This window comes from Diabrotica undecimpunctata, chromosome 7 (assembly GCF_040954645.1).
Source record: "Diabrotica undecimpunctata isolate CICGRU chromosome 7, icDiaUnde3, whole genome shotgun sequence".
NCBI classification, from domain to species: Eukaryota; Metazoa; Arthropoda; class Insecta; order Coleoptera; family Chrysomelidae; genus Diabrotica; species Diabrotica undecimpunctata.
Window position 1 is genome coordinate 121,084,635 of NC_092809.1, and position 17,183 is coordinate 121,101,817.

The 17,183-nt window shown below is 32.1% G+C and overlaps 1 protein-coding gene across 4 annotated transcripts in view; it reads right to left on the minus strand.

The window, feature by feature from the left end:
• The window catches only part of LOC140445761 (probable G-protein coupled receptor B0563.6), a 294,516-nt gene that overhangs the window by 7,418 nt on the left and 269,915 nt on the right, over positions 1–17,183 (minus strand). For all 4 annotated transcript variants that reach the window (XM_072538085.1, XM_072538084.1, XM_072538087.1 and 1 more), the window contains one exon: positions 9,851–10,536. In XM_072538085.1, coding sequence (XP_072394186.1) covers positions 9,851–10,536 — 686 coding nt within the window. The remainder of the gene's footprint in view (positions 1–9,850; positions 10,537–17,183) is intronic.

A 17,183-nucleotide genomic window follows, 5' to 3' on the forward strand; every position in this document is an offset into this window, starting at 1 on the left:
CAAGACACTGTAATATAAATCAAACAATTCCGAAAGTGTTTCTCTAACATCTCGACCAACCTTCTTACTGCAGCCCTATTAAACTGGTGGTTTTGTTTATATACATATTTATACATATTTCTGGGCAGTTAAATAATGTGCTATTCCTCGTTAAAGTGGCTTCAAATTGAAAAGTGACTTCCTTTAAATCCATCAAAATTTTGTGTATTAGTATTTCATAATAATTGTTAGTCTTACATTTATTATTTTTGCAATTCAAAAACAATTACTTTTATCAAACGTTTGTTAACTCCATCTGACTATATGATCCAGTAGTTATTCAAGTTTCGTACTCATTACTTCTAGCATAGTATACTCTACATTTATAATTTTTAAAGAATAGTAACATACATATTACAGTAATACGATTATGCGAGATGAAGATTATAAGAAAGATATTTTGAGAAACTTTCTTTAAACTTTCAAAGACTGGAAAATTTATTCGTGGCTGTTAATGCGATTATTCTCAAACCGTGAAATGAGAATATTTTATTCTATTATAAAACATTTCGGGATTTATATTTATTAAATTATTTCACTTTCTTTATATAAACATATTTAATATTGTTACTATGGGCATGTCTTTTATTTTAGATGTACATTTGAAAGTCTTAAGATTAAACATTTTAATATAGTATGTACCTATTACGTTTTATGTAGTATGTTTTCCGATATTTATAAAACTCATAAATATTTTCGAACGATTTTATACCATGCGGTCCATATGTATGGAATAAATTCATTTTTGGCGTTATTATGTACTATCTGAAAAAAACCTGACACAGGTCGATTTTTATTCTTAAATTGACAATTTACAGTATGAAAATATTATCCCCTTCCAGCACCGCCTTTGAATTATAAGCACCCCCTCGAAAACTTTAAATAACAAAGGGGGTCGTGTGGCACCTTGTTAGAAAGGGATTTTAGTTCTCTGTTTAGAAATATAAAGTTTTTTAAGTTTGGTGCAATATTCACTGAGAAAATGGATTTTTAAGATGTAAACTTTTGATAATGTCTCTATCACAAAACTTTCTTCTTCTTAAAGTGCCCTCTCCTCAATGGAGGTTGGCTACTACAATTTTAAAATCTTCTCTATCTTCAGCTGTTCTTATTAGCTGTTCGAAATTTAGCCCTGTCCATTGTCGGATGTTTCTGAGCCACGATAGTCTTTTCCTTCCTAGGCCTCTCTTTCCCTCGATTTTTCCTTTCACTATAAGTTGGGCATATTGGTACTTATTATTTCTCAGTATGTGGCCTAGGTATGATGTTTTTCTAACTTTTACTGTGTTGACAACACAAAACTTTAGGTTGAATGAAGATAATAATGTCACATAATATTTAGTTTGTATTTTTCAATGAAATTTTCAATTAAATTAAATGTTCAAAATGACCACCATTCACTTCTTGACAATAGCCGAGGCGATTTTGGAATTCTCGCACAACATTTTGTACGACCTCGGAGGTTATTTTGTTAATTTCGTCCGTTATCCTAACTTTTAAATCAGCAATACTGTTTGGTCTATTAAAATATACTTTAGTTTTTAAATAATCCCATAAGAAGTAATCGAGAGAAGTCAAATCTGGGATCTAGCCGGCCTTTTAATCGTTCCACGTCTTCCAATCCACCTATTGGGAAAAACCTCGTTTACATAATTTCTAACTGTACGTGCAAAATGCGGAAGAACTCTGTCTTGCTGGTAGTAAATAAATCGATCTATCTCATTTGTATGATTATCGTCAGGAAAAATCTTCGTAATGTAGGCACTAGAAAGTTAATCAAAAAATCTAGATAAACCTCACCATCAACTATGCCCTCAAAAAAATTAGGACCAATAATTTTATTGTTAATGAAACCAGCCCAACTGTTAATTTTTTTAGGATATTGCGTGAGTCTCACACACCAAGTGAGGATTTTTTCTGAGTTTGTTAACCGTTCCGTTTAAATGAAACGTCGATTCATCAGAAAAAACTATTTTGTTTATGAATTGCAAATCTGCGTTCATTCTGTCCATCATCATTTCACAGAATTCTTGCCTTCTATCGGGATCATCTTCATTTAACTCCTGAACCAACTGAACTTTGTAAGGGTGGTATTTTTTTATGCAAAACTCTCAAAATAGATAATTTACTTACATCATTGACGGCGGCCAGTTTTCGAGTTGTCTTATGCGCATTTTCCTCAATCTCGAGAAGTACATCTAACTTTTTTTCATCAGTAAATTTAACATTTTTACCTGGTTTTAAATATTTTTTACATGTCCAGTATAAAGAAACTTCTTTTCAATTTTTCTAACTGTAGACTGCGAAACTTGTTGACCAGGGTATTTATTATTAAACATTTCACAAACCTCCATTTGAGTTATTTTTTTATTACCAAAACCAATCATAATTAAAATGTCTATTCTTTGAGTCTCGGATAAATGAGCCATAATTAAATTTAATACGCGCACAAATATTATACTGACGTCTTTTAGTAACTTTAAATACTTAAATGACAGTAGCCTACTAGATTCATATCAATTGTTTATTTGGCTTTTTGACTAATATTTCATTATCTTTTATTTCTAAAGTATATTTTAATAGACCCGGCAATATTAAATGATTTAACCGGCCCGGCTGATTTAAAAGTTAGGATGACGATAGAAACTAACAAAATAACCCACAAGGTCATACAAAATGTTGTACGAGAATTCCAAAGTCGCCTAGGTTATTATCAAGAATTAAATAATGGTGGTCAAATTAAACATTTAATTTAATTGTAAAAATCAATTTTCTCAGTTATGATTGCACAAACTCAAAAATCTTTATACTGCTGAACAGAGGACTAAAATCTCTTTCTAACAAGGTGCCACACGACCACTTTTGTTATTTAAAAATTTCGAGGGGCTGCTTATAATTCAAAGGGGGTGCTGGAAGGGGATAATATTCTCATACTGTAAATTGTTAATTTAAGAATAAAAATCGACCTGTTTCAGGTTTTTTTTTCAGATACCTAGTACATAATAACGCTAAAAATGAATTTATTCCATACATATGGACCGCATGGTATATAATTTATTTTAACCTGAAATGATCTTTTGCAAATTAGATCTGCCGTTTTGTTTCTTGTGATAGGCTCTCCTTAGTTCGCAACAAGCTTTTGCTTTCTACCATCCTTAAATTAGCCGGCTAATTAAATATGTTAAAGTCATGGTGAGAATAATGATGATTAATTGAATAGTCGCTTCTATAAAGATAGGAAGTAAAAGTATATTAGTTTTGGAAAAATAAACAGAGCAGTAGATTCCTTTAACAATGGAAGGGCCAAAGGAGTTGTTAGGATATTCTCGTGAAGTAAAAAAATTAGTGAATGGAATGTATCTTATTCTCATAATTATATATTTTTAAGTTGGATTTTCCTTAATGTGATATCAGTTTAATGTGCTTTTGGTTTATGTTTAAATTAGAAATATAGTAAGTAAATCTTTCAGCTGGCATAGGTAATATACATTTAGTTAAGTGTGGCAACTGTGCTTTCTCAAGCTAATTGCTATCGTCAAGGCCGAAAACGTTTTACCTTTATGTATTAATTAAGACTCTATTGGGTGTGCATCGAGGGAGTTAATTCTGCTACGTAAATCTACAAAAATAATTTTAAAGTTTTTGCAATTTAGTTAAATACCTTTGAGAAATTTTATTGTGGGCTATGCCCACTGAAAAACTAAAAAGTATTAAAATCCGTAAACTAATTTCCGAAACCAAATTCAGATTTATGCTTTAATCTGTGCCTTCTAAGAATTGCAAGGCGAAACAGACGTTGATAAAGATGTTAATAGAGACATGGGGAATCTAAAAATTGCATTCCACGACATATCTCATCAACTAAGCAAAAATCCTTAGAGAATTTGGTTTCTAGTACATACTCGTATAGAGTATATCGGAATAAAAGTAAAAAAAACAGTTAAGATTTCATTTCACGTACAGTGCGTCTGTGTATCCGCTTATACGTATTTCACCCTAATAGGGATCATCAGAGACAGATATTCACAGTCGCTCTGAAAGTGAAAATAAATATTTTCTGTCTTAGGAAGCAACTCTAACATGGCTTCGTATAGACGCAAATAGCGACATCTGATATTAAAATCCGTAAAATAATTTTCGAAACCAAATTCAGATTTATGCTTTAATCTGGCCTTCTAAGAATTGCAAGGCAAAACAGATGTTGAAAAAGATGTTAAGGATTTTTGCTTAGTTGAGGATTCGCTAAGGATTTTTGCTTAGTTGAGGAGACATGTCGTGGAATGAAATTTTTAGATTCCCCTATTAACATCTTTGTCAACGTCTGTTTTGCCTTGCAATTCTTAGAAGGCACGGATTAAAGTATAAATCTGAATTTGGTTTCGAAAATTAGTTTACGGATTTTAACATCAGATGTCGCTATTTGCGTCTATACGAAGCCATGTTAGAGTTGCTTCCTATGACAGAAGAGATTTATTTTCATTTTCAGAGGGACTGTGAATAGTTGTGTCTGATGATCCCTATTAGGGTGAAATACGTATAAGCGGATACACAGATGCACTCTACGTGAAATTAGATCTTAACCTTCTTTTTTACTTTTATTCCGATATATTCTGCACGAATACTAGAAACCAAATTCGCTAAGGATTTTTGCTTAATTGAGGAGGCATGTCGTGGAATGCAATTTTTAGATTCCCTATGTCTCTATTAACACCTTTATCAACGTCTGTTTTGCCTTGCAATTCTTAGAAGGCACAGATTAAAGCATAAATCTAAATTTGGTTTCGAAAATTAGTTTACGGATTTTAATATTAGATGTCGCTATTTCCGTCTATACGAAGCCATGTTAGAGTTGCTTCCTATGACAGAAAAGATTTATTTTCACTTTCAGAGGGACTGTGAATAGTTGTCTCTGATGATCCCTATTAGGGTAAAATACGTATAAGCGGATACACAGATGCACTCTACGTGAAATTAGATCTTAACCTTCTTTTTACTTTTATTCCGATATATTCTGTACGAATACTAGAAACCAAATTCGCTAAGGATATTTGCTTAATTGAGGAGACATGTCGTGGAATGCAATTTTTAGATTCCCTATGTCTCTATTAACACCTTTATCAACGTCTGTTTTGCCTTGCAATTCTTAGAAGGCACAGATTAAAGCATAAATCTGAATTTGGTTTCGAAAATTAGTTTACGGATTTTAATATCAGATGTCGCTATTTCCGTCTATACGAAGCCATGTTAGAGTTGCTTCCTATGACAGAAAAGATTTATTTTCACTTTCAGAGGGACTGTGAATAGTTGTCTCTGATGATCCCTATTAGGGTAAAATACGTATAAGCGGATACACAGATGCACTCTACGTGAAATTAGATCTTAACCTTCTTTTTTACTTTTATTCCGATATATTCTGTACAAATACTAGAAACCAAATTCGCTAAGGATTTTTGCTTAATTGAGGAGACATGTCGTGGAATGCAATTTTTAGATTCCCTATGTCTCTATTAACACCTTTATCAATGTCTGTTTTGCCTTGCAATTCTTAGAAGGCACAGATTAAAGCATAAATCTGAATTTGGTTTCGAAAATTAGTTTACGGATTTTAATATTAGATGTCGCTATTTGCGTCTATACGAAGCCATGTTAGAGTTGCTTCCTAAGACAGAAAAGATTTATTTTCACTGAATAGCTATCTCTAATGATCCCTATTAGGGTGAAATACGTATAAGCGGATACACAGACGCACTGTACGTGAAATGAAATCTTAACTGTCTTTTTACTTTTAAAAAGTATTGTTAAAAACAAATAAATAATTCATTTAAATAAAATGACAAAAACGAACAATACATTCTACTGTACAAAATAACAAGTAAGCCAAGTAAGATGCCGGTCCATACATTAAGTTTTTTAGGACGTTGGGCCCTCAGTAAAATAATTCGATGTTCATTTTTCTAGAACCAATACCGCATTTTGGAAGGATTTTGATAACCCCGTACTAAAAATAACCATTTATCAATGGAAAGAATATTTTTTATAAAATTGTCATTTTCGTGAGATCCATTCATTGCAGCTTCCACAAAACTCCATTGTACGAAATTCATTTTCGTTTAATAAATCCTAGGTTTTTAAATATTTAAAACTCCTAAGACCATATTTTTTTTAAACTTTATTAACTGTAGTATGCGAAAACTTCAACTCTTTGCGACACTTTTAGTTAAAGTTATCCACCTCAATGGTAGCACAAATACTTTTGATTTGTTATTGACTTTCCAGGGATATCTCTATTCTTTTATGATATTTTGTACAATCTTTTGAACAATAATGTGTTTCAAAACTATTTACAATATTTGCAATCACCTGCAAAAATACAATCGCAGAAACTTTAGCTACTGTCTATCAACAAAATTCTAGCGACAAAAATATTTCTGACGAATCCCTAACATATAAGAAAAACATAGAAGCTTCTACAATCTCCATTAACAACTCTGACAGCCCCTTAAATGCTCCTATAACTCTTCAAGAGTTAGAATTTTCTCTCTCAAATATAAAAAACACATCTGCAGGACCAGATGATATTCTACCAGTCTTCATAAAAAACTTACCATTCGGCGCCAAATTAATTCTGTTAGATTTATTTAAAACCTGCTTCTTAAAGCATGAATTCCCAGATCTTTGGTCTGAAGCAATTATCATTCCCATTATTAAGCCTAACAAACCAAAAGACAACCCTACCTCTTACCGACCCATCTCTCTTGCATGTTGCATGTGCAAAATCCTAGAAAAAATTTTAAGCCTCCGCCTTATATGGTACTTAGAAAATAATAACTTTCTTACTCCCTTTCAAAGTGGTTTTCGAAGAAGCAGGTTCACATTAGATAATCACGTTGTATTACAGACTTCAATTAATGAAGCTTTTGCAAATAACCAAAAACTAATAGTAATATTTTTCGATATAACCCAAGCTTACGATAGACTATGGAGACACTGTATTCTACAAACATTGAAAGATACTGGCATTCAAGGTACTTGCATTTATAAAAAAAAATTTTTAAAAAATCGCTCGATTCAAGTTAGAATAAATGGTATTAAAAGCTCATCTAAGATACTAGATAATGCAATTCCTCAAGGTTCGATTCTTAGTCCAACTTTATTCTTAATCGCTTTTAATAGTATTATGGATGTAATTAAAGCACCCATTAAAGCAAGTCTTTACGTATATGACATTGTTATTTATACTAAATCAAATAATCTAATGACAGCAACTAAAATTATACAGAGTTTCCTAAATCGGCTTTGTAATTGGACGATAAAAACGGGATTTGTTTTTTCTACTGAAAAGACACGATACATTATTTTTAATAAAAATAAAACCCACCTCACAACTACTAGTCTAATATTAAATAATTTACCTTTAGAACAGTCAAAAGAAATAAACTTTCTAGGTCTAACTTTTGAGAGTACTTTAAATTGGAATTCGCACATAAATAAACTACAGCTTTCCTGTCAAAAGAGATTAAATCTACTTAAAATATTATCCAACAAAATTTGGGGTGCTGATCATAAAATATTAATTAGGCTTTACAAATCGCTCATTAGAACTAAAATCTACTATGGTTGCATATGTTACGATGCTGTATATATATAAAAAAAAATCGGTTGCCTGTAAAGTCGGTTTTACGGGCGAAGATTTTACGTGACAACGTCTTTTTCTCGGTAGAATATTTATTGATATGAATATTATTAAATTGCACAATAGGAACAAGGAATTGAATGAAAATAAGAATTGCACAAATTTTAACTATAGAAATATATTTTGTTTACTAAAACATTGTACATGTAAACTTAAACTTAACTAATTTCTATTTGAGTGATTTTGTTGAGGATAGGACGATGATAGGAGAAATAGCATCGCACCAGCGGACCGATCATGTTTGAGTGGGAGAGAGACGCAAGGCATTCGCCGGTCCGGCGGGCCTCTCTCTCGTTCGGTGACTCATCGTAACAGACGTGAGCGGGCGTTACACTTTTTTATGAGTGACTCCGAGCCACAACCTAATTTAAGACGTTGTCACGTCAAAACTAAACAGTATTCAATCTACAGCTTTGACAGCACTGGAAGCTTTTAAAACGAGTCCGGTTAGTAGTATGCAAGTTCTAAATGGAGAACCTCCCTTACATATAAGACGACCGCAACTATCCGTGAACTATATTGCAAAGATATCATCCCAGAAACAGCATCCTATATTTTTCCACATCTGCAATCCTGGACTTCCTCCTAACAATAAGACCAAAAACTCTACACCCCTCATAGAAAGAATAAAGATCACAACTTTCGATATGAATCATATCAATGTATCGCTAAATATAAATGCAAACTATCCCCCATGGACAAGCCACCCATTAACTATTGACGTAACACTTACAAAGTATCCCAAATCAACTACAAATTCCATAATAATTAAATCTCTATTCATGGAAATTCTAGACCACTATCCTAATTATTTGCAAATCTTTACCGATGCCTCTAAAACTCCAAATGGTCACGGTGCTGCCTACTACTATAAAGAAAATTCTTATAGCATATCGATACCAATCAACTGCAGTATACTAACAGGTGAGGCTACACCTATTTTGGAAGCCCTAATCTTCTTCGAAAAGAGTAGAACGATAAGTGCATTATCGTAACAGACTCATTAAATGTATTACTGGAACTGTAACAAATATATACCAACAACCCTATTATACAGAGTATAAAAAACGAACTAGAAAAATTTCGATCATTAGGAAAGGAAGCGGCTTTTATTTAAGTACCTTCACATATAGGTATTTACGGAAATGAAAAAGCAGACCAACTGGCTAACAAAAGTCGAATGAACTCAAAACATCCTGCAAAATTGAAGACATATCCGTACACCGATCTAAAAAACCTGGTTAAAATCCACTGTATTATTACTTGGCAACATTATTGCGAAAAATTAGGTACTAAACTAAATGTAATTTGCTCAAATATAACTGATGTCCTGGAGACTCCTTTAAACAGAAGAAATCAAGTCATTATTAATCGTTTAAGAATTGGACATACTGCCTTAACACACAAATACCTAATAACAAAAGAACCACTACCTATCTGCTCCAGCTGCTCTATTCCACTGACTGTGAAACACATCCTGCTTGATTGTTCTCAATTCAAGGAAAAAAGAAGATCCCACGGATTCACAGATGATGATCTCAAGACAGTTCTCACCAAAAAAATTTCAATAGTGTTAAGCTATTTAAAAGACATCAAGTTATTCAATTTTATTTAATGTAATATTTCATGTATTTGTTATATCCACTAATAACCCTGCGCGGTTGATGTGGTTTTGTGTTTAAATAAAAAAAATATTTGCAATTAATTGTTTGTCTACAAGTATAGGTCTATTTTTGAAAGTATTAGCAAATAGATATACACATTCTGTCAAAGAATTACGTTAATAATACCATTTAATTGCATGAACCATTTCTGGAGAAGTTTAAATAAGTATTTTAAATGGTACTCTCCTCGTTATAGTTCCAAATGAAAATAAATGCGTACAGCTAACATATTCTAAGATGTATATATGGCTTATTTGTGGGGTGAGATATTGGCTTAGAGTCGAGAAAACGCAGTTGTCATACTTACCTCAATGCATATTAGCTGTGCCCAGCTAAACGATTTACTTACTGTATGTATAGATCTGTCTAAAATGAAAGAACAAAAACATTGTTTTAAGAGAACATAAGTTCACCCAAAAAATGAACATTGAAATAAATAAGTTGATATACATACCTGATACGAAAATTTCACCAAGTTGGCATATGACAGTGTGACATTTAACAAAACCATAGGGGTAACACAGACCAAGAATAGGATGCTTGTTGATCCCAACAATAAAATAAGTCTTCTTTCCTCAGCGAACTTTTTTGGATCTTCTTCCCCAGAGGTTTTTCTACTTAACGTCATTTTTCTCCTCTTATCACATGAATTTCGATAGACAATCAAAATTTTTAAATTAAGGCCTGCAAGTAATATTACTGGAATCACCTTAAAAATGAGTTCTAAAACGACTTTGTATACACTAAACATGGGGTTATTTAAGTATTTGGTGTCTTCTACCCTCTGGTATATAATTATATTTTCTGGTAACAATTGACAAGTCTTAACTTTATTTCTAAATAATATTGGAATGTAGAGAGCGGTGGTTATTAATGGAATTATTACAACTACTCGAATTGGTGACCCCAAAATTGGTCTGGCGTGACCTGGATGGCATACGCTAACGTAGCGTTCTAATGTCAGGGCCAAAAGCATCATAACGCCTACTCCTAACGAACCATTTCCGAGAAATAGTTCTAAATGTGCAAAATAGTAGGCTGGAATTGCTTGATCCCAATTTCCCTGTTCTTTGTGAACTAAGACTCTCCAAGCGAATGGCAGCACACATATCAGACCTAACAGGGCAGCCAGAGAGTAAGCTGGAAATCAAAGAAAAGACAATGAGTATATTTATTTAAATAAAATAATATACAATTCGTTATCAATCATATTTTTAATCTATTGCCAATATCTGTTAAATAATAAATTAAGGTGATAAACGATCCAATATTTTTAAATGAATACCAAAACTATTTCTGACGCAAACATCTAAAGTGAAGGCTTAATAGGTTTAGTCAATGAATGAATGACATTTTATGCTGACTTAAACTAATCTAAAATACTGACAGAAACCAATATTTCTCAATTGCACCGATATTTGATTGACTTTTATTTATTCATATTCATATTCATAATGACGATATTGGCGTCTGTATTTCGAGTATTTTTGAAAACGTGCTGTTATTACAAATTCTTTAGTTTCCGAACCAGATTTATAAGTATCTGTAAAATAAAACAGAACTAACTATACAGGGTGGCGCACCGAAAACGAAACAGATGCATTTACTGGCAGATGATTCCTTTTAAAAAAAACGCTTGGACCCGTCGATTTTGTTATCGAGGGGGAAACAAAATTGGCATAAAATCACATTAACATTTGCAGCCCCCTAAGCGGGGGTGGCACCATCCCTAAAATCTTAAATGGAAAGGGGGGTCGAATGATCCATCATTTAAAAGGTCTTTCAACTCCCTTTACAATGATGTAAAATTCATGTACTTCAATTCAGTAGTTTTGGAGATTTATTGATTTAAAGTTTAAATACATCATCGTAAGAGGAGATCAATACATAGCAGCAAAGTTGTTAAAAAATAAAGAATGAACTGACCTGTCAACCGAGTAAATGTTGAAAATGGCCACCATTACTTTCCATGCAATAATAAAGATTTTGCTGAAAACGTTGCCGGACATTTTGCAATATTTGAGGAGTAATTTGATGGCACTCATTCACAATTCTTTGTCGTAAATCTTCTAAGGATGTTGGCTGAGTAGTATAGATTTTGCTTTTTAAGTAACCCCACAAAAAGAAATCCAAAGGTGATAAATCTGGCGATCTTGGAGGCCATTCAACGGCACCTCTTCTACCAATCCATTGACCTGGAAAGGTCTGATCTAAATAATGCCGAACTCTTAATGCGTAATGTGGTGGGGCACCATCCTGTTGGAACATCAACATATTCTCAACGTATCGACCATCATTCTGATTTTTAATTATATCTGTTAGCGCAGGATCTATGGCATTTTGCAGTAATTCTAAATACATTTCACCAGTCAAATTTCCAGGTAAGAAAAAAGGACCAACCAAATGATCGCCAAAAATGCCAGCCCAAACATTTAATTTTTGTGGCTGCTGTGTGTGTACCTCATGGTAAATTCTGGGATTAGAGTCCGACCAATATCGACAATTATGACGATTTACTTCGCCATTTAAAAAAAAGGAACATTCGTCGGAAAAGCAAATGTTAAATAAAAATTGTTCATCGTTTGTAATTCGTTCACTCATAACTTCACAAAATTCTAATCGCTTATCAAAATCGTCTTCATTAAGTTCTTGTACAAGGTGAATTTTATACGGATGGAAATTATGGGCCTTTAGAATCCGTTGGATAGTACGTCGACTAACACCACACGAAGTTTGCAATTTGCGGGTACTTAATGTAGGATCTACAATAACTTGCCCTAAAACCCCCACTTCTGTTGCTTTGTTCCTTATAGGATTTTCAATATTACGTTTTTTATTGGCGACTGATCCAGTTTCCCGAAATTTAGCTACAAGTTCTAGAACATATTTTCGGTGCACATTATTGTTCTCATGTCGCTCATTAAAAATTTGTGCTGTTCTATTAGCGCACTGATTATTTCCGAAAAATATTTCAATAATTTGAACCCTTTCTGCCGTGGAATATACCATGGTTAATTTATGTATAAAGCAATAAATGATATTTTAACAACAAAGATTGGTCAAATCAATCGCAAACTAATGTACTATTTCCTATTTAAAATAAGTACGTGGCATTCTCTACTTATCTTTCTTCAAGAAACAACTTTTTTTGTCACAAAGGACACTTCAATTGCTATTTTTATTATTAATAAACCATGGGCGTAGTAAATAAAAGCATTTACTTATCAAGAAAATGCTTTTACTCAAATTTCTTCTGAAAGAAGTACAAACTAATTTGATGTACCTATTAAAGTCTACTTTAAACTTTAAATCAATAAATCTCCAAAACTACTAAATTGAATACATGAATTTTACATCATTATAAAGGGAGTTGAAAGACCTTTCAAATAATGGATCATTCGACCCCCCTTTTCATTTAAGATTTTAGGGATGATGCCACCCCCGCTTAAGGGGCTGCAAATGTTAAAGTGATTTTATGCCAATTTTGTGTCCCCCTCGAAAACAAAATCGACGGGTCCGAGCGTTTTTTCAAAAAAGGAATCATCTGCCAGTAAATGCCTCTGTTTTCGATGCGCCACACTGTATAATAGGTCAAGTTTGTTTTTGTTTGGATCTTAGGATTTAATGTCTTCATTTATATTGTTATTTACTTAGCTTATAATATATTTAGCATTTGATTAATGAAAATTACATAAACAAGACAATAATAATAATAATTTTCATGTGTCTTTTTTATTAGTTAGTATTTCATAATTTTGTGTTTTTATCAGTTTCATGTTTGTTTTTGAAGCTGTTTTTCCACAGAGCTTATTTACACATCTTTTTAACATATTTTTGTTAGAATTTATGGCCCCCTTCTTCATAAGCTTTATCTTCATGAGCTTAATCCTCATCCACATCATTCTCTCTTCGTTTTCTCGGTCTTTCAATAGGTTCTTCCTCTGCATTGTGCATTAAGAATTTGCAAATTTTTTTTCAATTAGGAGGATTTAATTGCATATTATTAACAAGTTTTTAATTCTAAATAACTTTTCTTTAAAATAGTTGTTGATATTGTGAAATATAAAGGTACTTTACTCTTTACCGAAATTCATATTTTTTGACATACCACGTAAAAGATTAAGAAAATTTATTATCTAATGATTGTAAGGTATATGTAACACATATTACATGTCTAGAGTGCATATGTCATACAGTCCATATATTTATACTGTAGGGGAATTGAATAAACAGTTAAAGTTTGTTTAGCAGTAAATGGTTGACTTCAATTAGTACCGAATATAAACATCCTGGGTTTCCCGATAATAGTATTTCAAAAGCCCGGTTTCAGGTAACAATTGTTTACCTAATGTACAAGGTCTTAACAATGGGCCAGATAAATTATATATATATATATATATATATATATATATATATATATATTTATATATATATATATATATATAGATATAAATGTATATTATATTATTTGTAGTAGTAGTAGCGAGTCCCTTTGGCGCGTCTCTAATACGCCGGGGATATCAACGGACTTACCATCTAATTACTTAAACCAAACGGTAAATGGAAAGGTAGTAGTAGAGGCTGCCGTTGGCCCAAGTTTCTTATATACACAACTTAATTCCCAAGGGTCACTAAGGGTACTATATTCTCATTTCATTCCATTTGCATTACATTAACGGGAGCACACTTTTATTTTATTGTTCTATTACAGGTGTGTTTAGTGTATATTTAGGTTTGAAACTTAAATATTTATACTTAAATATGTTTAAATATCTCTTATTAGCAATTTTACGTTGGAATTTGCGCGGAATATAATAAGTAGTGGTATTAAGAGTTTTTGAATGTATATATATATATATATATATAAATATATATATATATATATATATATATGTATATACATACATATATATATATATATATATATATATATATATATTTATATATATATATATATATATATATATATATATATATATATATATATAAATTAGTTTTATGAGTTTCTTGATCCGTACGGTTTCAACTCAGAATTAGTTCTCACAAATATAACATAAATAACGTCACTGAGCTCACAAAACATGAAAATGAGAATAAGCATAAGTTTGACTTCAAAAACATCAAAATTTTTGAAACCGAACAAAACAAAAAGAACAGATAAATGAATCAATAGAAATAAAAAGAAATACCAATACAATCAATGACAAAAAAGATACACAGAACCTAAATAAAATATATTTCAATCTGATTTAACCCTTCACTGCATCATGTTGTTTAAAAACAACATACCAAAAATAAACATTTATTTTAATAGCAGATAAAGATGAATCAGTTTGTGCATGACGTTGTTCACTAACAATGCAGTATTAATCAGCGTAAGTAGACTAAACAATCATATATGGTGTTGGTTACCAATATTTTGTCTTCTTAGTTAGGTAGTGTACACGACTAGACACTGACACGTGCTTCAGATTGTTTTTGATAGTTTTAACAAAGTAATTTGAGTAAATATATTTTACGTGTCGTTAATAAGGTAAGTAAAATACATGATGTCTTGCGGTATACAATACTGCGCATATTTTTTTCATAATGATGTTTTTTGTTGTTGTTGTTGTTTACAAACAACATCATGCATAGCTAGTAAATTTTATCTTGTAGGTAAAACATCATAAGTTGGAAAGATAAAAGGCCGCTGACTGTCAAGGAACTTGCCGATATAATAGATAGGCTTTAGGATAGCGAAGATGGGTTTGATGATGATGATGATATTGTCGATCCACATCTCTTACCTTATCTTATTAAGTTGATCCATATGATGAGTCCAATAATGAGGATTCTAAACCAGTGAACGAAATGGATGAGAATGCTGTAGACACTAATAGTATTAATAGCACTATAGAGGAGGAGCCTCCAGAAACTCCGGTTTACTCCAAGGGCAAAGGTATACTTATTTTACAATCAATCTGTGATTAACAATACTATATGTTTATTTATTTTTAGACATTATATGGAGAAAAAAAAATTGAATTAATCCGGACAGCAACTGATATTTAGAGGAAGTCAGAGTCTTCCAAATCATATCCTACAACTAGAAAGTCCCTATGAATATTTTAATTTATTCTTCACAGATAGCCTTTTAGACAAAATTGTAGAGGAGCCAAATTTATATGCCATACAGCAGAATCCTAACAAACCACTGAATATTACACCAAGTGACATAAAGCAGTTTATTGGAATTTCAATATATATGTCTCTTGTTCATTTGCCCAATACAAGCGCATATTGGTCAGAAGAAATTGGCTTTGAGAAAATAAAAAGTGTCAGTCAACAGGTACGAGAAAAATTAAACAATTTTTACATTTCAATATTAATGAGAATGCTTTATCCCATGCCAATCCAAAAATAGAGTTTATAAAATTAGACCAATAATTAACCACCTCAATGAAGCATTTTCAAACGGAATTCCATTGGAACAATATCAATCCGTCAATGAGCAAATTTGTTCTACCAAAGATAGGAACTACATAAAGCAGTACCTACCAAACAAGCCACATAAATGGGGTTTTAAATTTTTATGGGTCTTATGCAGTAGCTCTGAATATGCGTATCGTATAGAATTATATACAGGACAAGAGAATAATCAAAAAACGAGACCTGCTTTTGAAAGTGACCTTGGAGCAACTGCAAATGTTGTGGTGAGGTTGGCTAGAATTATTCCTAGAAATATGAGTCACAGGCTTTATTTTGACAATTCTTACTTTTCTATACCTCTCCTTGTATATCTTTTCAAACAAGGTATTCACAGTTTAGGAACCGCAAGAAGGAATAGGATTCGAAATTGTAAGATTTCGGATAAAAAAGCTATGAAAAATGAAGAAAGGAGAACTAGTGTAGAGTTTGTTGGTACTTGCGATGGTCTGGAAATAAGTAGCTTAGTGTGGAAAGATAACAAATTATTCACGTTTTTATCGACTTTTGCTGGCGAAGTTCCTAAAACTACTGCCAAGAGATATGACAAAAAATAAAAGAGTACAAAAGAAGTAAGTTGTCTATATCTTGTACAAGAATACAACGGCCATATGGGCTGTGTTGATTTGTTGGACAGCAATATGGGACAAAATAAAATTATTCTAAGGAGTAAAAAATGGTATTTTAGAATATTTTACCATCTACTAGATCTAACTATTGCTAACAGTTGGATTCTTTACAAGAATTCAGCCCAACATAGAACTGGCGTAAAGCCTAAAGTCACACACGCACAGTTTAGAACACAACTGGCAGAAGCATTATGCAGTACAGGAGAGCGATTCACCATTGCAAAAAGGGAAAGACCTTCGGCAAGTGAAACTGAAGAGGCGCTACAAATAAAGAAGAGAAAAGGTCCAGCACAGGTTATGCCAGTAAAGGATGTTCGAATAGATAGAATTCACCATTGGCCTATATGGTCCGAAAATCAAATAAGGTGCAAATTTCCACAGTGCTATGGCTATACACATGTATTGTGCGAAAAGTGTGGTGTAGCACTTTGCTTCACTAAAACGAAGAACTGTTTTAAACATTTTTATTTTTCCTAAATATTGTAAGTTTATCCTTATTTGCATAATGTTGTTTATAAACAACACTTATATTTTTCCAAAATAAAAAAAGTAGTTGTTCAGAATTTTTTTTATTATTTTTTACCGCAAAAATAACGAAAATCCAGTCTGCAAATTTTGTTGTAACGAAAAATAAAAAATCGTGCAGTAAATTTAAATAATAAAAAATATAACTCTTAAAGTCATAATATA